A 22509-nucleotide genomic window follows, 5' to 3' on the forward strand; every position below is an offset into this window, starting at 1 on the left:
GGGATTGGAATGAAAACTGACCTTTTCCAGTCCTGTGGCCACTGCTGAGTTTTCCACATTTGCTGGCATATTGAGTGCAGCACTTTCACAGCATCATCTTTCAAGATTTGGAATAGCTCAACTGGAATTCCATCACCTCCACTAGCTTTGTTCATAGTGATGCTTTCTAAGGCCCACTTGACTTCACATTCCAGGATGTCTGGCTCTAGGTCAGTGATCACACCATCGTGATTATCTGGGTCGTGAAGATCTTTTTTGTACAGTTCTTCTGTGTATTCTTGCCATCTCTTCTTAATATCTTCTGCTTCTGTTAGGTCCATACCATTTCTGTCCTTTATCGAGCCCACCTTTGCATGAAATGTTCCTTTGGTGTCTCTGATTTTCTTGAAGAGATCCCTAGTCTTTCTCATTCTGCTGTTTTCCTCTATTTCTTTGCATTGATCGCTGAGGAAGGCTTTTTTATCTCTTCTCGCTATTCTTTGGAACTCTGCATTCAGATGTTTGTATCTTTCCTTTTCTCCTTTGCTTTTCACTTCGCTTCTTTTCACAGCTATCTGTAAGGCCTCCCCAGACAGCCATTTTGCTTTTTTGCATTTCTTTTCTATGGGAATGGTCTTGATCCCTGTCTCCTGTACAATGTCACGAACCTCATTCCATAGTTCATCAGGAACTCTATCTATCAGATATAGGCCCTTAAATCTATTTCTCACTTCCACTGTATAATCATAAGTGATTTGATTTAGGTCATACCTGAATGGTCTAGTGGTTTTCCCTACTTTCTTCAATTTAAGTCTGAATTTGGCAATACGGAGTTCATGGTCTGAGCCACAGTCAGCTCCTGGTCTTGTTTTTGCTGACTGTATAGAGCTTCTCCATCTTTGGCTGCAAAGAATATAATCAATCTGATTTCGGTGTTGACCATCTGGTGATGTCCATGTATAGAGTCTTCTCTTGTGTTGTTGGAAGAGGGTGTTTGTTATGACCAGTGCATTTTCTTGGCAAAACTCTGTTAGTCTTTGCCCTGCTTCATTCCGTATTCCAAGGCCAAATTTGCCTGTTACTCCAGGTGTTTCTTGACTTCCTACTTTTGCATTCCAGTCCCCTATAATGAAAAGGACATCTTTTTTGGGTGTTAGTTCTAAAAGGTCTTGTAGTTCTTCATAGAACTGTTCAACTTCAGCTTCTTCAGCATTACTGGTTGGGGCATAGACTTGGATTACTGTGATATTGAATGGTTTGCCTTGGAAACGAACAGAGATCATTCTGTCGTTTTTGAGATTGCATCCAAGTACTGCATTTCGGACTCTTTTGTTGACCATGATGGCCACTCCATTTCTTCTGAGGGATTCCTGCCTGCAGTAGTAGATATAATGGTCATCTGAGTTAAATTCACCCATTCCAGTCCATTTCAGTTTGCTGATTCCTAGAATGTCAACATTCACTCTTGCCATCTCTTGTTGTGTTAATTACTTTAAACTGGGTTTACTAGGAGTAGGGGCTTCCCTTGTAGCTCAGTTGGTAAAGAATCTGTTTGCAGTGCAGGAGACCCGGGTTTGATCCCTAGGTTGGGAAGATCCCCTGGAGAAGAAGATGGCAACCCACTCCACTATTCTTGGAACCTGGTGGGCTGCAGTCCATGGGATTGCAAACAGTTGGGTAGGACTGAGCAACTAACACTTCACTTCACTACAGTGGGAGATATGTGCATGTGTGCTAAGTCACTTTAGTTGTGTCTGACTCTTTGACCCTATAGACTGTAGCCCACCAAGCTCCTCTGTCCATGGGAATTCTCCAGGCAGGACTACTGGCGTAAGTTACCATTTCCTTCTCCAGGGGAATCTTCCCAACCCAGGGATCCAACCCACGTCTCTTGCATCTCTTGCATTGGCAGGCGGGTTCTTTACCACAAGCGCCACCTGGAAAGCCCAGTGGGAGATACACCTTCATGCCATTCTTCTCTGTGGAGTTCACTCTTTCTTTAGAAGTAAGACACTCAGCCCAGAAGTGTATTCTGTAGCAGCACGTACTGTCACAGAGCTGGATCACAGGTCTGACTTCACTCCTTACACGCACCACGCTCACCACCACCGTCACCACCATCTCTGTCATCTGCATCATGCCCAGCACCACCACCGCCAACACCACCCAAAGGCGGAAACTGTCAGATCACGTGGACTTTTGAAACGGAAGTTAACAGAATCAACAGCAAACGGAGCAGATTAGCTATAAAACCTCATGTTTGTCCAGAGCTTTTCATTTTGCAAAGAACGTTCACAAATACTCACTGAAACCTTGCAACAGTCTTAAGAATTGAAGTAAGTACAATTGCCATCCTTGTATTTACTTTGCTCTTGAAAATTTTAATACAGAAAAGTGCAAAAGGTAATATAACACACATCCGCATATGTGCCACCCAGAATTAACAAATGCTAATATTTTGTCATATATACTGGAGACTTTTCTTTTAGAAAAGCCCAGAAGACAATTAGACATTAGAACTTACACTTTCTCCTATCTTCCTCGTTTATTGTATTGTTATTTTTAAATCATTAGAGTTTATGAGATTTATTCTAGCTAGAGTTTCCATAGTGGTTCATCTCAGGCGTATACCTTAGTGGATGAAATACTTCTGCCTTTTTTATTAATATGATGGCTTCTCTCTTTCCTTGCTCTCTAGAGGTCTTTCTGGAGGTAGCTTGGAGTAAGCCCCTTACACACAAACGAGTTCCATTCTGAGAGCATGTCTGTAAGTCCAATTTGTTCCTAAGTCCAACAAAGTTATCCTAGGTACTCAACTAACACAATCGGCTATATTTAGAATACTTTTTGCACAAATAATACATAACAAACCCCCAAAATAAAACATTTTTAATCTTACAGTACAGTACCTTGAGAAATACACTAGTTACAGTACAACAGCAGGCACACCAGGCTGGCCTCGAGTGAACAGGCAAGAATTATTGACTGGAGGAAGGAGAAGAGGTGGGAGATGGTAGAGCCGAAGGGTCGTCAGCGATAGGAGACGGAGGACAAGCTGAGCTGTCACTCATGCCTGATGTTGATGGCATGGGTTCTGGTTCCTTGCTAGATTCAATTGTTCATATCTTTGGAAGTTTGAAACTTGGAATTCATATGTAGAGGACTTAACTGTGTTCGGTAATGGTTTGTGAGTGCTCTGACCCGAGTTCCTTCCAGCTTTAGAGTGGTCACCTCCTGCCTTTGTATTTGAATGACAGGCTCACAGTTTATAATCTTTGGTCTGTACTCCCTTTACCTAAGTTCCTTAGAGACATTACTCTGCTATCTTTCTCACAGTAAATGTCATAGAAAAGTTGGAGATCACATGATTTCTTCTTGCAGATAACTTGCTTTTTTGTCTTTGTTTTTAATGTAACATAGATGCTGATGACGTCTTCATTTTTTTTTTTTTTTTTTTTGAAACTCAGTAGCTTCACTAGGATATGTCTGTGTTGACTATTCTGCTTCAGTCTTTCCTGAACTGCAAGGTACCCTTTAAAACTGAGGATTTGGGTCTTCCTTTAATTTTTATTAAAGCTTTCTCTTTTTTATGCCTTTAGATTTGTTGTGGTGGTTCTGTTTTCTTCTTCAGTGGCACCAATTATCGGCATGACGAATATCCTTTGTTGTAAAAATCTCTCAGCTTTTCCGTGATAACTTCGGGTTCTTTGTTCTTTTTCCATTTTATTTGGATGGTTTCCCCAAGCCTTTCTTTAGTGTTCATACCTGTGATTTCAGGTGTATCTATTCTCTTTTTGGCATCTTCAAATTGACAGTCATTTCATAACATTTTTTTTCTTCTTCCACATCTTCCCTGAGATTTGACAATTTTTTTTCATCTCTTCTGCTGTATTATGACCTCTTCTATAATTATTTGTAACCTTTTTCTGAAGTCTTAGTGCCTTTTAAAAGAAAATATGAGGGAAGTAAGTCAGAAAGAGAAAAACAAATATTAAAGTATATATATGGAATCTAGAAAAATGATACAGATGATTTTATTTGCAAAACAGAAATAGAGAGGCAGATGTAGAGAACAAATGTACAGATTTGTTACATGCACTGTTGATACTATGTATAAAATAGGTAACTAATGAGAACTTATTGTATACCACAAGGAACTCTACTTCAGGCTCTGTGGTGACCTGAACGGGAAGAAAGTCCAAAAGGGAGGAGACATATGTGTGTATATGGCTGATTCATTTTACTATACAGCAGAAAATATCACAACATTGCAAAGGAACTATATACTCCAATAAAAATTAATTTTAAAACTACTAACAAAAAATATAAAGAACTGGGGGAAAACTCTGTTTGCACTGTCCTGCTTCCTGGAGTAATCCTCCTGAAACGCACTCTTCTAATTGTTACTGTGCTGTTATTTCTGGTCCTGTTTGTTGCCTCTCCTTTTGTCATCCAGGTCACTGATTTGCAGGATTCGGGACAGTGGGGGCTTGGAGCAAGGCATCTCCAAAAGCTTTTCCATCAGTTTTCTTGGGCACACGCTGGGAACAGGCTTCTGCTCAGCAGCCTTCAAGGTGATCAAGCAGACAGCAGTTTTCAGCAATACCCCGCCAGCCGCAGGCCTGTCGGGGGTAAGATCTGGTGTCATCAGGATCAAAAAGCTGACTGTCCCCCACACCCCTCATCCAGTTGTCACATCTCCTGTCCATCTGTCTGACAAGCTTCCCCTCCAACCCCCTCCCCGACCACGCTGAGATGGGCAAGAGAGTGGGAGTCACCCCTGCCACTCTACGTGGCTCTGAGGTGCCACCATTCCAAGCGCTGCTGCTGGACCATTCAATACAATATTCCTTCTTTAAGAAAAGCCCAAACATGGGGACAGTTTCAATCCCTGGGTTAGGAAGATCCTTGGAGAAGGGAATGGCAACCCACTCCAGTATTCTTGCCTAGATGATCCCATGGACAGAGGAGCCTGGTGGGCTACCATCCATGGGGTCGCTAAGAGTTGGACACAACTTAGTGACGGAGCACACACATCCAGGAAGGTTGTAACTACAGCCTGCTACTGCCACAAAGCTGGAAAAACAGGTTATCCCCAAACTTTGTTCCAGGAACAATCATCCAACTGTGTTAGCCTGCACTCAGTTGTGAGTTTGGTCAGGCAGGTTCTACCTGCATTCTTACAATAATAATCATTCTTACAATAATTGGCCTTCAATTCTGTTTTGTTAGATACTGAGATAATTACCTTGATTTAATTTAGTTGTTTTCCTGGCAAGTCTTCATCGTTTTATTTTTAACATTCCTATGTCTTTTAATGCATGTCTCAAAACATATTATTGGATCTTATATTTTTATCTAATCACAGTTTCCCATTTAATTAACTACATTTATTATAATCATTCTTTCATTAGAAATATACAAAGGTACTTCTTTTTCTCCCTATTTTCACTTACTATGCTACTTTTTCCCACAGTTTATTGTGATCCACACAGTCAAAGGCTTTGGCATAGTCAATAAAGCAGAAATAGATGTTTTTCTGGAACTCTCTTCCTTTTTCCATGATCCAGAAGATGTTGGCAATTTGATCTCTGGTTCCTCTGCCTTTTCTAAAATCAGCTTGAACATCTGGAAGTTCACAGATCACGTATTGCTGAAGCCTGGCTTGGAGAATTTTGAGCATTGCAGCCATGAAATTAAAAGATGCTTACTCCTTGGAAGGAAAGTTATGACCAACCTAGATAGCATATTGAAAAGCAGAGACATTACTTTGCCAACAAAGGTCTGTCTAGTCAAGGCTATGGTTTTTCCAGTGGTCATGTATGGATGTGAGAGTTGGACTGTGAAGAAGGCTGAGCGCCGAAGACTTGATGCTTTTGAACTGTGGTGTTGGAGAAGACTCTTGAGAGTCCCTTGGACTGCAAGGAGATCCAACCAGTCCATTCTGAGGGAGATCAGTCCTGGGTGTTCTTTGGAAGGAATGATACTAAAGCTGAAACTCCAGTACTTTGTCCATCTCATGTGAAGAGTTGACTCATTGGAAAAGACTCTGATGCTGGGAGAGATTGGGGGCAGGAGAAGAAGGGGATGACAGAGGATGAGATGGCTGGATGGCATCACTGACTCGATGGACATGAGTCTGGGTGAACTCCAGGAGTTGGTGATGGACAGGGAGGCCTGGCGTGTTGCGATTCATGGGGTCGCAAAAAGTCAGACACGACTGAGCGACTGAACTGACTGACTGACTGATGCTAATTTTTTCTGCCTCCTTTCCATTTTTCCTTCGATAGATCAAGTTTTCTTTCACTGATTCCAAAATTATTTTTTCAAATTTTGTTTTTATGGTGGCTGCTTGCTTTTAACTTAAGGCCCAAACTTATATCTACTTATGTCTATTGATTTCTTAAACTCACCATCCTCATGCTCTTCTGTCTCTCCGCATGCATTTTAAATTTTTCCAACCTTGTTCAAAATGGTAGAACTTGGTTGGTATGTATGTGTGTATTTTCTTTCCTCTTTTCTCTATCTACAGATTTTCCTTTTTTGGCAGTGAAAGTGTGGAGCCTTAACCACTGGACCACCAGGGAAGTCCCTGCCCTAGATTTTTATACGACAATTAACATCAGTTCTCATACACGTTACAGCTGTCTCTGAGGTTTAGTTCTCTTCTCTGCTGTGGTCCCACGTGCCTGAGATCTTCAGTGGAATTTCATGTTTACAATTTGGTTAGACATCAGTGTCCAAATTCAGGGGTTATTTTGTTCTTGCCTTTCCTATTTTAAAAATATGACCTCATCTTCTTCTTGCATGCGTTGGTGCTATTGTGAAATCTAATTTCACTCTGATTGATGGAGGAGTTGTTCTTTCTCTCTGGAGGCATTCAGAATCTCCTCTTTGCCTTTGGAATTCTTACATGTCCATGTCCATGTGGGGGTTCACCTTCTCAGTCCTCAACCCTGTTTGTCATGTCACTCCATGAGCCTTTTGCTCTGAGATCCTTCATCTTTCTTTAATTCTGATAAACATATTTTTATTATTTCTTCTAGTATATTTTTTCTGCTTCAGGTTCACCTCTTATCCATCTCCTACCATTTTTACTTTTCATATCTCTTAGCTTTTTCCCCCATTCTTTTTGCCTTCTAGAAGGGTTTTCATACACATCAGCTCTATTTCATGCTTTTGTCCTCTCTGAGGGTGGCCTTCGTTTCTACTTTTTATTTCTCCTCTGTAACATTTCCACTTGTTCTTTATTACAACTCCGTGCTGCAGCTGAACATTACCAACATTTTCTCTTTTAGCTTGCTTCCCTGGTGGATCAGACAGTAAAGAGTCTGCCTGCAGTGCAGAAGACCTGGGTTTGATTCCTGGGTTAGCGATGCATAAACCAGTACTTGAGAAACCAAGCACCCCACACTCGGAGAGTTGGAGAACTCAAGTTTATTACACCAGTGGGCCCAGAGGAGTTAACACTCCAAGCTCTGAGTCCCGAACAAAGGGATAGCAGAATTTTTATAGACAGACTGTAAGCGGGCAACACTAGCTGTTAACAGGCTGGTTTAAACTAAGGGGTTTCATGCGCGCAGGAACAGTGGTCAAAATGCGGAGGGGGATGCCTGACCTGGGCAGGCATGATTAAGCAGGTTTGCAGGGGCTGGGCAATTGCAAAAAGCAGGACAAGGGTGAGTGAGATAAAATTTAGTTCGTAGTATTGCAAATCCCCACTTTTTGAGACTATGTGACCTACGTGATCTAGACTTTGCAAGGGGCAAGCTGAGTTACAGAGGCAGAAGGAGAAGGAGGTTATGTAAAATTTTAACTTTTCCTCTTCATTGGGAAGATCTCCTGGAGGAGGAAATGGCAACCCACTCCAGTATTCTTGCCTGGAGAATCCTATGGACTGAGGAGCCCAACAGGCTACAATCCATGGGGTCGCAAAGAGTTGGATATGACTGAGTGACTAACACTTTCTCTTTTAGAGTATATTTACTATGTTACTTAAAATGGAGCTCTGTGACAACCTAGAGGGGTGGGATGGGGTGGGAGGTAGGAGGGAGGTTCAAGAGGGAGGGGACATGTGTATACTTATGGCTGATTCATGTTGATGTATGGCAGAAACCATCACAATATTGTAATTATCCTCTAATTAAAAATTAAAAAATTAAAACAGAAAAAGGTATAATCAGAAGAAAATGTGTAAAAAACAAATTGGCTCCACATGTTCCAACAATTTTGCTTCAAACAATAGTTTGGATGGTACTCAAGGGGCTGTGTCTCTTCTTCGTTCATCTTGGGAGTCTGGTTGTTTCTGCCTGGGTATGCATGTTCTGCTGGGGTCTGGGATGTTTTATGAGCAAGTGCTAGAGACCAGGCTCTGGTTGGTGTCTCCCTAGAGAAGTTAAGGAGGTGTTGGGGGAAGGATATTCCCCAGGATGGAGTATCACAATGAGTAACTCTCATTATCTGATACTGGGTTGGCCAAAAAGTTTTTTTGAGTTTTCAAAACATCTTACGGAAAAATCCAAATGAATTTTTGGCCAACCCAATACTTGGCAGCTTGTTCACTGTTCACTTTTATTTAAAATTTATTTTTGGCCGCACTGGGTCTTTGTTGCTGAATTCGAGCTTTCAGCGTTATGGCGAATGGGGGCAGCTACTCTCTAGTTGCGGTGCATGGGCGTTTCATTGTGGTTGCTTCTCCTGTTGTGGAGCATGGGCTTAGTTGTCCCACGGCACAGGGATCTTCCTGGGCCAGAGACGGAACCTGTGTCCTCTGCATTGGCAGGCAGATTCTTAACCACTGGACCTGCAGGGAAGCCCTCAATGTTCACTTTAAACTCTCAGAAAGAACAGTCTGGGGATGAGAGCAGCCTTAATTTCTAAACCATCACCCAGAGGTCTTAGGAGGGGAGGACAGGGAAGAGGAGGTGCCCTAGGGCAGCTGGTCAACCATCACTCTGCATCCTGAGGCAGGGCCTCCAATCTGCCCTGATCATGCCCTACACAAAGTACCTGTGGCCTGGCTGCTGCCATTGAAATCATGTTAAAGGGTGGGTGGGGAGCAAGGGAGCCTCAAGGCAAAATGCAAGAGAGGTGGGCACAGAGCATCAGGGAGCTTCTAAGAGGAACCAGTCACATTATATTGGTTAATCCAGGTAGTGGAACATAGAATGTGTTACACTGTTTATCACTATACTCCAAACATGGGGAAAGTCCATGGCGGTTCAGTGGTAAAGAATCCACCTGTCAGTGCAGGAGACACAGGTTTGATCCCTGGTTCGGGAAGATGCCCTGGAGGAGGAAATGGCAACCCACTCCAGTGTTCTTGCCTGGAGAATCCCAGGGACGCGGGAGCCTGGTGGGCTGTCATCTATGGGATCACAGAGTCGGTCGGACACGACTGAAGCAACTTAGCAGCAGCAGCAGCAGCAAGCTAAGTAAGGCTTACAGAGTTTCTTTCTAGGGGGACTATTTATTTTGTTCCCTACGGGGCACTATTCGGAGAAGGCAATGGCACCCCACTCCAGTACTCTTGCCTGGAAAATCCATGGACAGAGGAGCCTGGTAGGCTGCAGTCCATGGGGTCGCTAAGTGTCAGGAACGACTGAGCGACTTCACTTTCACTTTTCAATTTCATGCATTGGAGAAGAAAATGGCAACCCACTCCAGTGTTCTTGCCTGGAGAATCCCAGGGACGGGGGAGCCTGGTGGGCTGCCGTCTCTGGGGTTGCACAGAGTAGGACACGACTGAAGCGACTTAGCAACTTAGCAGTAGCACAGGGCACTATTAACACTTAAAACAACTTAGGATTTCAGATTTGTGGGTTTTTTTTTTTTTTATGAAAGACATGATATCTGCCCTCAAGACCTACTATTTAGATATTTGATCAGTATGCATCTGTTTCTTACTAATGGGAAAGGCTGTTCATCTAACAACTAACACATATTAAGAGCTTAGCATCTATCAGGCGTTATTCTACACACTAGGAATACAGCAGTAAACAAAGGCCCTGCCTTCATGGAGTTTCCATCTTTATGAGGTAAGCAGGAAAGTAACCAGACAAGTAAACACATCTGTGGGTGGCGATACATGATATAACAGAGAAGTAAAGCCAAGACAGACATGCACAGCCAGGTGAGATGATGCCATGTTAAATAAAGTCATTAGGGGAGACCTCATAGCTAACATGACACTGGTCAGGAGCTCATGCAGGCAACAGGGAGAGGGTGTTCTTGTGGAGGAAACAGCCTGTGCAAAGGTCCCGGGGTAGGGGCATGGCCTGGTGTGATGGGAATAGCAAGCCAGGAGGACATGAAAGGAGAGAGTGGATGGCATACGGTAGGGGCTTCCCAGGGCCAGGGGCGGAGGCACCAGGTGCTTCAGGACTTCACCACCACGGTGGGGACTTAGCCATGAACTGAGAGCAACATGCACGACACGGGGAAGGTTCTGACCAGAAGTGAAGGATCTGACTTACATTTTAAGGAGACCACTGTGGCTGCTGCAGCCATGACCCTGAGACAGCCACTCAGTATTGCTCAGTCTTTGCATTTTCTGTTTTGAGCCCCTATATTTAAATGATATGATGACTCAGTCATTCAGAGTAACCACTAGAGTCTGAGACCACAAAGTCTCCAGCTCCCTACTTCACTGTTTTCATTCAGCTGAGAGGAGAGTAACTTACTGCCCCCTCCACAAACATCTACACAGACCCATCTCTGAAGCATCACTTGCTCTGTCACACTCCAATTATTTATATGCATGCCAGTGTTCCCCCCCTAAGCTGTGAGCTCCTTTAGGGACACAAAGAGTGGATATATGTATATGTACAACTGATTCACTTTGCTGCACAGGAGGAACTAACACAACGTTGTAACGCAATTATACACCAATAAAAAATGAATTAAAAAAATGACCTTAGAGCCTGTTACACAGAGTGAAGTCAGAAAGAGAAAAGCAAGTATTATATATTAACACATATATGTGGAATCTAGAAAAATGGTACAGGTGAACCTGTTTGCAGGGCAGGAACAGAGAAGCAGACTTAGAGAAGAGACTTGTGGACACAACAGGGGAAGGAGAGAATGGGACAGACTGGGAGAGTAGCACTGATACATATACATTGCCATGGGTAAAACAGGCAGCTGATGGGAAGCTGCTGTGTAGACAAGGAGCTCAGTTCAGTGCTCTGTGATCACCTAGAGGGGTGAGATGGCGGGGAAGGGAGGTCCAAGAAGGTTGGGATATATGTACACTTTACAGCTGATTCACATTATTGTACAGCAGAAACAAATACAACATTGTAAAACAATTATCCTCCAATTAAAAATAATAAAGTATTACCCCTAAAAAAAGACCCTGATGCTGGGAAAAGGCTCTGGTGCTGGGAAAGACTTAGGGCAAAAGGAGAAGGGTGAGGCAGAGCATGAGATGTTTGGATGGCATCACTGACTCAATGGACATGAGTTTGAGCAAACTCCAGGAGATAGTGTGGGACAGAGGAGCCTGGCAGGCTACAGTTCATGGGGTCACAAAGAGTCGGAGATGACTTAATAACTGAACAACACCACCTAAAAAATTAATTTAAAAAAAAAGAAAGAAAGACGCAAGTCTCTATGGTGCTCACACTCTGATTTTATTAGCCGGAGTCCCACCTCCGAGGAGATACACAGCCAGCCAAGGCACCCAGCTACCATCCTGTTCTTGCTTCCAGGGCCGATTCCAGGGCTCCCCTGGGGTGGGGTTTCTGCAAAGCCGCTTCAGGGCCTGGTTTCCACAGGTACAGAGAGCTCAAGGGAGGGAAGCCCAGACTCAGGGCCCAGTCTTCTCCACAGGGGAGAGGACACAGAAGCCAAATGAGCTGTGCGTCATGGAGCAAAGAGAGAGAGCCCTGAGCTGTGCCCTGGAGGCCAGGGCACTTGGGGTTCCTCCTGCTGGCCAGGCCACTGGATGGCGGCCTGCCTGCCCCCCACAGCAGGCAGTCCCTGCCTGGTCAGACCCTTTCTGCGTTCACTGTTGCACATATAAGGCAGCTCAATGTCTCCTGCTAACTGGGCTCTATGAGCTCCAGCTGCTGGAGGACAAGGACCAAGCATCTGATTAGAAGGTGAGGTGACAGGGCATCCACCCTGGGGTACACCCACCAGCCCGCAGGAGCCTGAGGCCCAAGGGGGCTGCTCTGTCCCAGGGTGCAAGGGGCTTGGGAGCAGAGCACCCCAACTAGGAGTGGACCGTCCTGCCAATAGGCCGTTTCTCTGTGAAGAAGCTTTTTAGCAGTAGCACCTGGCTGAAGCTGACCACAAACAGGGCGATGGTCTCGCCAATGGACCAGTAAGAGACTCGGCTGTTGAGGTCTTCTGCGCGGGCCCGGTCCTGTGCCTCCCGGAGCCGGTAATGCTTCTGCGAGTCGATCACCGTCTTCAGAGCCTCATGGATGGTCACACAGGCGGACTCCATCTGGGCAAGAAGAGAAAAGTAGTCGCTGCTGACCCTCAGAAAAGAATGGAAACTGGCACACACAAAGCAAACTCTGCCATCAACATCCTACGTACTACTAAGTGCTAACAATGTTTCTGAGCTAAGGGTCTGACACGGTTTTATTCATAATAAGCCTAACTGAGGTTCAGAAAGGTCAAGTAACTTGTCCAGAGTCACAGAGCTAGGAGATGGCAGAAGTGTGAAAGTGTCAGTCGCATCTCCGTCATGTCCGACTCTTTGCGACCCATGGACTGTGGCCCTCCAGGCTTCTCTGTCCATGGGATTCTCCAGGCAAGAATATTGGAGTGGGTTGCCATTTTCTTCTCCTGGTGATCTTCCCAACCCAGGGATCAAACCTGGGTCTTCTGCATTGTAGGCAGATTCTTTATCATCTGAGCCACCAGGGAACCCGGATGTAAACTCAACTGTCAGGGCTGCTCCCAATGCAGAGGACCTGGGCTGAATCTCTGGTCAGGGAACTAGGTCCCACATGCCACAACTAAGATCTGGTGCAGGCAAATAAATAAATAAATAATATTTAAACTCAACTGTTCGAGTCCTGAGACTTTGCTTTCAAACACTGCCCTGAGTTCTTTTTTTTTTTCCCTGAGCTCTTATTTAATACTTACCATATCCCTGACAGGCAAGGATCATTACCCCCGGTGCTAAGGAGGGCTGACTGATTGCTTACTGCATATATTAAAGAGGAAATTGAGTCTTAGAGAGGCTATGTGACTTGCCCAAGGTCACACAGCAAATTAATGGCAGGGCGTGGCGTAAATTCCAACTGCACTAGACTGTGAATCTACCCTGGTGGCCCAGATGGTAAAGAATCTGCCTGCAATGCAGAAGACTAGGGTTCAATTCCTGGGTCAGGAAGATCCCCTGAAGAAGGGAATGGCTACCCACTCCACTATTCTTGCCTTGGACAGAGGAGCCTGGCAGGCTATAGGCCATGGAGTCACAAAAGAGTCGTACACGATTGGGAGACTGACACCTTCACTTTATTTCTGAATCTACTGCTCATTCTATTACAAAACTGCTGCCTACACTTCTAGGCATACATACAAATACATGAAAACATACATTTCTCATGTACATAGACCCACACCAGCATACAAACAAGGGCAAAGACACAGACACGTGTGCCTGTCAGCACATACACATGCATATACTCACATGTAACACGTGCTACTTCACAACTTCCTTTACTTGCTACACTACCATGCATAGCAGGCAGATCTTTGACTATGTCCCCACCACCACTACCAGGGTCCCACCACTACCAAGGTCCCACCACTACCAACCCCAGGAAGCTGTGCACACAAGCTGTGACTATGACGATTATATGTCACACCTGAGACTGTCCAGGGAGCCTGAGAGCCCCTCAAAACAGGGAGCTTTCTCGACTTGACAGTGGAAGGAGAAGTCAGAGAGGCTGGACACAGGAGGATTCAGCACGCTGATGCTGGCTCTGAAGATGGAGAAGGTCACATGCAAGGAGCAGAGAAAGAACTCTAAGAGCAGAGAGCATGACCACCAACTGCAAGGAACTCAATTCCGCCAAGGACCTAAGTGAGTGTGAGACGCCCCAGAGCCTCCAGAGGACAGCCTGACCCCACCAGGATCTTGATTTCAGCCCCGAGAACTTGAGCAAAGCCTCTAGAACTGTGAGATAATAAATTGTTATTATTTTCAGCCATTTGCAGTAATTACTGACTCAGCAATGGAAAACTAAGACATTATGCCTGTGAAAGAACATGTCCTTACTCATTGGCAACCTCTAGAACATTCAAAACCTAGAAAACTCTATGGACAATGGGTTCCTGTGCTACAGAAGTTCATAAGCACCAGACAGACAACTGCTTCCCATACTGGAAAGGTGAACCATTCATAAAGTTCAATGTAAGAAGCTAGAAGCTAAGGCTTCCCTGGTGGTCCAGTGGTTAAGACTTTGTGCTTACAACGCAGGGGGCCTGGATTCTATCCCTGGTCAGGGAACTAGATCCCACAGGCTGAAACTAAAGATCCTATTTGCTGTAACTAAGAACCAGCACAGTCGAAGAAATAATTTTTTTTTTTTTTTAAGACGAGTGGATCTGGGAGCCATTTAGAGACTTGGTAACAGGTCTCTAAAAATCAGTGGGATGAAATCAGTGGGATGGACAGAGATATACATATATGTGTATATCTGCATATGAATGGCCGTGTGTATATGCATACAGATGCATGTGTACATATATGTACACACACGTTCAATATGTATAAATCCACACTTTGCTTTTTAAATACAAGGGAAGGGTTCCTTGGCTTTCCAGGCTGGAGTTCCATCCTGTGTTTACCTCCACCGCACACTCATTCAGAAACTCAAGGTGTACATTTCATTCACTTGAACTGGGTGCTCCTGGGACCCCTGGGCCCTGGCCTGAGCATTCAGCAGTACAGGTTGATACCTCCACCCTCCTCCCAAAGTCCAGGGTCACTGGAGAAGGAGTGAGGTCGGGGTTGGCAGGGAGGAAGAGAGGCCGAGAAGGACACAGAAATCACAGGTGCAGACACCCCGGGCAGAAGACATGTCACGTTGCCGTGGAAGGCATCGTTTCAGAGGCTTGGCTCACATGTCCCCGGCCAGAGACCAGCACTGAGAGTCTCTGAAGAAGGCCCGAGACCTTTACAGCAACAACCTCAGACCTGATCAGTGATGGGAAGGAGGTCAGTCCTCAGAGGTAACAGAGCAAGAGGTGGTGCTCTACAGTCTTCCTGGCATCTGGAACCAGCAAACCCCTTCAGAAACTTAGCATGGGCCCCCAGAGACCAAGAGCAACATGACACCAAGATCCACAGACACTGGGAGCAGCCCCTTACCGGAGAAACATCCCTCCTCCCCTTTCTCAGGGACCTGCCATTGCCTAAGACGTTGCCTAAAACAACCTGTCTGTTTGCCTAAGACACCAATTCCGCTTGTTTCCACAAAGTTTCAGTTGGACAGCCTGCTTCCTGCCCAGCAGGAAGCCAGCAGAGGCCCTTTTTTTGGCAAACAGCTCTGTTTGCCCAGGGCCAGGGGTCCCCAGCTCTCCCAGAGCCTGACTTTCACCCTGCTGAGACCTCCAGCCCTGCTAATTCCCAGTGTCCTGGAGCCTCACGGGGACGGCGGGCACTACTCCATCCTGACAGGTGGTCTCTGGAGACACTGACCAATCCTTCTGCCCCCAGGACCATCCCTTTCCTGCATTCCATGCCCACTCCCATCCTATCTCCACCACCTGCTGGTGCCCAGGTCTTCACTCTGTAACTGTCAGGAAATTCACTCAGCCTCACCTCTTCAGAGCCTCCAAAGATAAAAGCAAGTTCCCTATGTATGATCCTTCAAGTTGCAAACTTTCAAAGGTGTAAATGTGCATGCCATCAACATCAGGCGTGACAGTGCAGCTTACCCTCCATCTCCTATGCTGACAACCCTTCAGCTCTACCATCTCCCACCTCCTCTCCCTCCTCCAGTCAGTGACTCTTCTTGCCTGTTGACTCGATGCCAGCCCCTGTGTGCCAGCTGCTGTACTGTACTCCTGTACTTTTCAAGGTACTGTACTGTAGGATTAAAAATGTTTCCTTTATTTTTTGTTTGTGTTTTATGTATTATTTGTGTAAAGAGTATTATAAACCTATATAGATGACTGTGTTAGTTGGATACTTTGTTGGACTTAGGAACAAACTGGACTTATGAATGCATTCTCGGAACAAAACTTGTTTGTACATAGGAGACTTACTGTACTCAGTTCTTTAAATTCTTGAAGAACTCAAAGGGAGAGTCGTGTGAGCTGGCCTCAGAGTAGAGTCAGGGAAACTTTAATCTTCCCTCGACCACCACTGAGGCAGCCCCGGACCTTGGACCTCTGTCAGAAGCCTCCAGCCTCCCCTAGGACCTGCCCAGACTCTAGGGATGCTGGGAGCGCTTCAAGCTTGGCCTCCCTCAGCAGGAACCCTGGCCCGTGTCCTCTGCTAGGAGCCCGGTCGTTCTGGAACTCAGGGTGAAGACAGTCCCTCCAGCCTGGGACTCGGTCACTCTGAATCCTGGTCTTTTCCCCTGAGGCTGATACTAGTCCCACAGCACACGGCCTCTGGCGTAGTGCTGACCTGGACGAAGCCTCATGGGAAGAGACACGACAGCTGCAGGCAGAGAGGGAATCTGTGCCGAGCAAAGTGAGAGCAAAGTTAAGAGCAGGGCCCAGGAGGAAAGTGATGCCCTGATACCTGCATCTGCTGTTCTCGCCACCTGGGGGGCCCTCCGTCCCCCGTGCCAGACACGCTCCTGGACAAGCACTCACACTGTCGCCTGTGAGCTAAGACTCCCTGTGAAGACTTTCCCAAACCTCCTGAAGAGTCAGTTGGTCCCTTCCCTGAGAACCCTCACCCTTAAATCACAGCTCTGGGACTTCCCTTGTGGCTTAGTGGTAAAGAAGCCGCCTGCCAATGCAGGAGATGCGGGTTCAATCCCTAGTCTGGGAAGATCCCACATGCCATGGGGCAAACTAAGCCTGTGTGCCACAACTATTGAGCCTGTGCTCTAGGGCCCGGGAGCTGCAACTACTGAAGCCCACTTGCCCTAGAGCCCAGGTTCTGCGACAAGAGAAGCCACTGCATTGAGAAGCTTGTGTACCACACCTAGAGAGTAGCCTCCTGCTTGCTGCAACTAGAGAAAAGTCCGAGCAGCAAGTAAGACACAGCACAACCAAAAATAAATAAATAAACAGAATTATTAAAAAGAAAAAACACAGCTCTGATCACAGCATCCTCCGGGCACAAATGCAGACGGAGCACATGCCCAGCATTAGCAAGTGAGCTTTGTCGGAGGCAGATACAGATACAACCCCACTCAATCAGGGAGAGGGGACACAGGTACAGAAGTAGAAGGAAATGTCTCTTCTGCGTCTGGGCAGAAGGAAGGATGAGGTCCCCAGATGCAGAAGCAGCAAGTGCAATCTCTCCTGCAACAAAACGCAACCCTGAGGCTCCAGGAAAGAATGTCTCTAGTGCCCTAACCCACAAAGCCTATTCTCTACTGACTAAAGGGCCATACAGTCAAAGCTATGGTTCTTCCAATAGTGATGTACAGATGTGAGAGTTGGATCATAAAGAAGGCTGAACGCCAAAGAATTGATGCTTTCGAATTGTGGTGCTGGAGAAGACTCTTGAGACCCTTGGAGAGCTTGTGCTCAGTCAATCCTAAAGGAAATCAACCCTGAATATTCACTGCAAGGACTGATGCTAAAGCTGAAGCTCCAATCCTTTGGCCACCTGATGCAAAGAGCCAACTCACAGGAAAAGACCCTGATGCTGGGAAAGACTGAGGGCAGGAGGAGAAAGGAGCGACAGACGATGAGATGGTTGGATGCACCACTGACTCAATGGACGTTTGCTCAATGAGCAAACTCCGGGAGACGGTGAAGGACAGGGGAGCCTGGCATATGCAGTCTACAGGGTTGCAAAGAGTCAGACACGACTGAGCAACTGAACAACAACTGCACTAACCCACAAAGCCTTTCCTCTACTGGTTTCTTTTCCACTGTTTCAAGAGGCAAATCTCTCAGCTCAGGTGGTGACAGTGATGAAGAATCTACCTGCCAGTGCAGTCAAAGGAGGAGACGTGGGTTTGATCCTGGGTTGGAAAGGTTCCCTGGAGGAGGAACTGGCAACCTGCTCCAGTATTCTTGCCTGGAGAATCCCATGGACAGAGCCTAGTGGGCTACAGTCCATGTGGTGGCAAAGAGTCGGACACGACTGAGCAACTGAGCACACACACAGCTCCTGGAAACTTACAAAATCTTCAGTACAGAAGCTATTTCATCAACGACCAACAGAACTCTTGAGAGGATAGGTTGTGAAAGCTCTTACACATAAAGACACACCCTGGGCTGGACTGTCTATCAGCACTCACGTTGCCAAGTTCAAACACAATGATGTCCAGCAGAACTCTCCACGCGTGGGCACCAGCCACTTGGGACTACTGAGCACTAGACAGATGTGTTGCTACAGAGCAAACAAGGAGGTGAATTTTAATTTTAATATTAATATGTCAATAGCCCTAAGCAGATAGTGTTACTGACTGCACAGTGCAGTACTAACCTCCAGCTGCTCAGAGAATAAACCCATCATCAAAGCCACAGAGGAATGGAGCCTGTGGTCACTTTGGAGGGCAGCCCAGAAGGTGACCTGGTCTCACCAGACACTCAGATGCTCTGGCTTCAGTTCTGGGACAGGTGCAGCCACAGATGGTCATTCCCGTCTTGGGAGCTTTCCTGGGTCCTGCCACTCAGTCGCTTGACAAATATTTGGCGAGCTCCTATTCTGTGCCACACTCCATGCACTGGGGTGCTGAGGGCCCAGGGGTAAATAACACAACAATTCCAGCCTGAGTCTGTGTCTGGGAGGGAGGAGCTTGAACAGTAGGAGGAGAGACTGATGGAGGAGGCTGAGGTTGATTATAGTTAACCGTGAGCCACGGGTGACACGGATGACTATCTGTCCTCCAAAACTGTCACTATTTCTGTTAGGATGTGGAGCTGTCACTAGGGGTCAACTGCCTAACAGGACTGTATATGCCAGCCTTCCTTCCATTCACCTAGACTGTCCACACGACTATTTCTCAACAATGAGATATGAGCAAGGGTAATGGTGTCACTTCTGAGCCAGGGCTTTTAAGAAGCAGGCGGGGCTTTCTCATTCTCTCCATTTTTTGGTGGCAAGATGACCAAAAAGGAGCCTGGTTTCCCAAGTCACTCCATGGAGGAGAGTCCTCCACCCACTTCCCCACTCTCCAGATTATTATTTGAGTGAGAATCAAAACTCCCATTGTGTTAAGCCATTGATAGTTGGGGTTTACTTGTGATAGCAGCTTGTGTTACCTTAACTGATACACCACAGAAAGCAGGACTTTGTCTTTCTGACGCAGATGCATTGAAGGAGCAGAGAGGCACGTATTGTGTGTGCTTTGACAGCGGTGCTGTGTCAGACTGAATGGGAACATGGGAATACCGAAGAAAGTACTGCAGGGACACAGTTAAAGAATGGAGAGGAAGACCAGAAGGGGAACCAGAAAGAAGAACCATAACGTCTTCTAGGACTAGCTGTGAACACACGGGCAGAGCAAATACTGTGGCTTCAGACAAGGAGGTGGGTGGCTGGTGACTGTTCATCAGCCAAGACCGGGAGGAATAGGCTTGTGGGGGCAGGGTGGAGGAGGGGGTTCATCTCAGACTGTTGGTGCTGATGTCCACTCACCTGGGTGAGAGCTGTGACTCTGTTCCCCATGTCTGGGAGAATGGGGGGCTCGTCGCCCACTTGAAAGTCAAAGTAGACAGTTTTGTGAGAGAAGGTGGAGAACTCATTGCTGAAGCAAAACTGATACACGCCCTTGACCTCGGCCTTGTGCGTGAAGCTGTCATACTGTTTCTTGGTTTCACTGTAGATGGTGTTCCCCAGAGGGTCTTTCATAAAGCAGTCAACATCGTAGTGGCCTCCAGTGATGACCTGACAACCATAAAAGAGACCCACAGGCCGTTTTTTACCAGGGGGCAACCACCACTTACCAAATGCCAACTGGGCACTGTGATTAGATGTCACAAACATTGTTTTCATTTAGTCTTCACAACCTTCTAAAGCAGGTGCCATGACACTCCCCAATTCACAGAGGATGAGTCTGAGGCTGAGAGAGTTGAAGTGAACTGTTCACGTCACACAGCGTGAAAGTAACAAGGCTAAGACTTGGATCCATGTCTGACTGACTCCAAAAGTTTTGCTCTGCAAGAGTGCAAAGAGCCATGGGATTTCCCTGGTGGTCCAGTGGTTAAGATTTTGCCTTCCTGGATACATGTATATGTATAGCTGAGTCCCTTCACTGTTCACCTGAAACTACCACAACATTGTTAATTGGCTATACTCTAATATAAAATAAAAAGTTTTTTTAAAAAGACTTTGCTTTCCAATGCAGGGAGTGCAGGTTCGATCCATGGTGAGGGAGCTAAGATACCACATGCCTAACAGCCAAACAACCAAAACACAAAACAGAAGCAACATTGTAACAAATTCAATAGACTTTAAAAATGGTCCACATCAAAAAAACAAAAAAAAATCTTAAAAGAAAAAAAGGGTGCAAAGAGCTTAATCCTCTCCACTTTACAGAAGAGGAAACTGAGGCTCTGGAGGTTTATATTATTGCAGATGAAATGCAAGAGGAAGGCAAATACAGATCGAAGCCTTCACAGAATCAGTGACTACCAGGGGAGTCATTTGTTCAAACTGTACCATAGGAAAGATAAGATTTGCTAAAGGCAGAATCACAGGGATGGCCAATGACTAGAACTAGGGTCCATCAAAGAACACGGTCAAAGGCCTCCATCCGCTTCCAGACGTTAATATTTCCTTTTGTACAGATGGAAGAAATTGCTTTGTGATCAGTGAGATTCCTAATGCTGGACATGTATAGACTTATGCTGAGCCCATAACAGCAGTTTCTGACCTAGCACGGACCTGATGACCTCTCAGGGCCCTCCAGCCTCACAACAGTCTTTCTGTTTTCAAATACTTATTTATGTATTTATTTATTGCCCTGCATTGTGTCTTCATTGCATCCCACAGGATCTTTCATTGTGGCACACAGGATTAGTTGTTCTGCGGCATGTAGGATCTTACTTTCCTGACCAGGGATTGAACCCATGTCCCCTACACTGCAAGGCAGATTCTTAACCCCTGGACCACCAGGGAAGTCCCACAAGGATCATTTTTTTTTGACAACTGTATCTGGGTGACCCCTGTTTACCCAGTTGCAGTTTGCACACTGTCCACAAATGTGAAAGTAACGAGATGAATGACTCAGAGGCCAGGACACAGGATGCTGTCCCCATGCACAGCCTCTTTTAGTGGTTTTGGTCAGAGAGGGCCCATCACACTGCCTACCCTCCCTTTTGCTACCCGTGCCACTTCCCTTCTGTAATGCCTGCCAGTATGTGTCCACGATCAGACGCCTGTCCGGATATCTGGGTAGGATTGCCTAAACTCAGATCTGCACCTCTCTAACTCAAGACCTACCTGTTCCCAACCGCCACCCTCCCCCCTTCCCCCGCCCCGCCCCCCCCCCGCCCCCCCCCCCCGCCCCCGCCACACCCCAACAGCGAGCCATGAGAACTCTCACAGCAGCCAAGAGTGCAGGAGCTTGGAGCTTTTCTGAGCCATATGGCAGTAGCCACAACACCACTCCTTGTAAAAACTGCCAGGCTGAAAGCCCGAGCGGACTCCTTTCCAAAGCACCCTCGCTCCCCCTAACTATGACTTCAAACGCTGGAGAGAGGCGGAAAAATAAAACCACGAACCCATTTCATCTCGCTGCCATTTTCCAGTACAGGCGGGCACAAAGCTGTCCAAAAAACGTTGGGACAGACAGCCTGGTGCCATAGATGGCGTTCTGTAGAGTCAACGCGCTCTCAGGTCATTCAGATCAACTCCCCAGGAAGCCGGAGCCGCCCGGGCATCCCCATCCTGGGCATGCACCTGCGGTGCTACCTCCCTGGCTAGTCGGTCCGTCTCGGGTGGGCTCTGACTTCCTTGTCTCTGGTCATTCCCGCCTCCCTCTGCAGCCTCTTTGGCTAATTCCAGCCACTACAGCCGGGGGCGCACAAGTGACCACTGAAGACCTGGAAGCGGGAGAGAGAGGAGGCGCCAGGTCTCACCTGGTAGTCTAGGGAGAACTTCACGCCCTGCTCCACCTCCTCGTGGAAGCACTGCTTGGCGTTGTCCGGCAGCTCGAAGGTGAGCTCGGCGCCGCGCGGCCGCTCCGCCTGGAGCAGCAGCAGCAGCAGCAGCGGCAGCGCGGAGACGGAGCGCGGGACCACGCCACCCATGATGCTCCCGGACCAGTCCGGCAGGTCGCGGCTCGGGCTACGGTCTGCACGGGCAGGGCGGCAGCTGCTGGACCCAGAGAAGGTGCAGCACAGACGTGGCGCGAGCCGGCGCCGCGCTTCCGGGCCCGCGGTTCAGAGCGCAGCCGCGCGCTCGGGGGTGGGCCC

General features: G+C 46.8%; 1 protein-coding gene across 2 annotated transcripts; it reads right to left on the reverse strand.

Moving 5' to 3' along the window:
• Window positions 1-11591: 11591 nt before the first annotated feature.
• Window positions 11592-22478, reverse strand: TMED3 (transmembrane p24 trafficking protein 3). Of its 2 annotated transcripts, XM_086365327.1 has the most exons (3): window positions 22174-22478; window positions 19730-19978; window positions 11592-12433 (listed from the first exon to the last, which is right to left on the reverse strand). In XM_086365327.1, exons 1-3 carry the CDS (start codon window positions 22342-22344, stop codon window positions 12197-12199), a joined length of 657 nt encoding a protein of 218 aa, XP_086221453.1. In that variant the 5' UTR covers window positions 22345-22478; the 3' UTR covers window positions 11592-12196. The 2 variants fall into 2 exon arrangements, with proteins under 2 accessions (XP_086221453.1, XP_086221454.1); XM_086365328.1 differs by lacking the exon at window positions 19730-19978.
• Between the last annotated feature and the right edge of the window lie 31 nt (window positions 22479-22509).

The sequence above is a fragment of the Bos grunniens genome, chromosome 21 (assembly GCF_055505025.1).
Source record: "Bos grunniens cultivar Pamir isolate PY7600 chromosome 21, Bosgru_T2T1.0, whole genome shotgun sequence".
Classification (NCBI taxonomy): Eukaryota; Metazoa; Chordata; class Mammalia; order Artiodactyla; family Bovidae; genus Bos; species Bos grunniens.

Bases quoted from the DNA above. Each gene is read 5' to 3' on its own strand.
- TMED3 (XM_086365327.1), bottom strand. From the start codon at position 22,344: ATGGGTGGCGTGGTCCCGCGCTCCGTCTCCGCGCTGCCGCTGCTGCTG. The intron at 19,979-22,173 runs GTGAGACCTGGC...TATGGTTGTCAG, and splicing joins AGTTCTCCCTAGACTACCAG to GTCATCACTGGAGGCCACTA. The intron at 12,434-19,729 runs GTGAGTGGACAT...CTTCTTGCCCAG, and splicing joins GAGTCACAGCTCTCACCCAG to ATGGAGTCCGCCTGTGTGAC.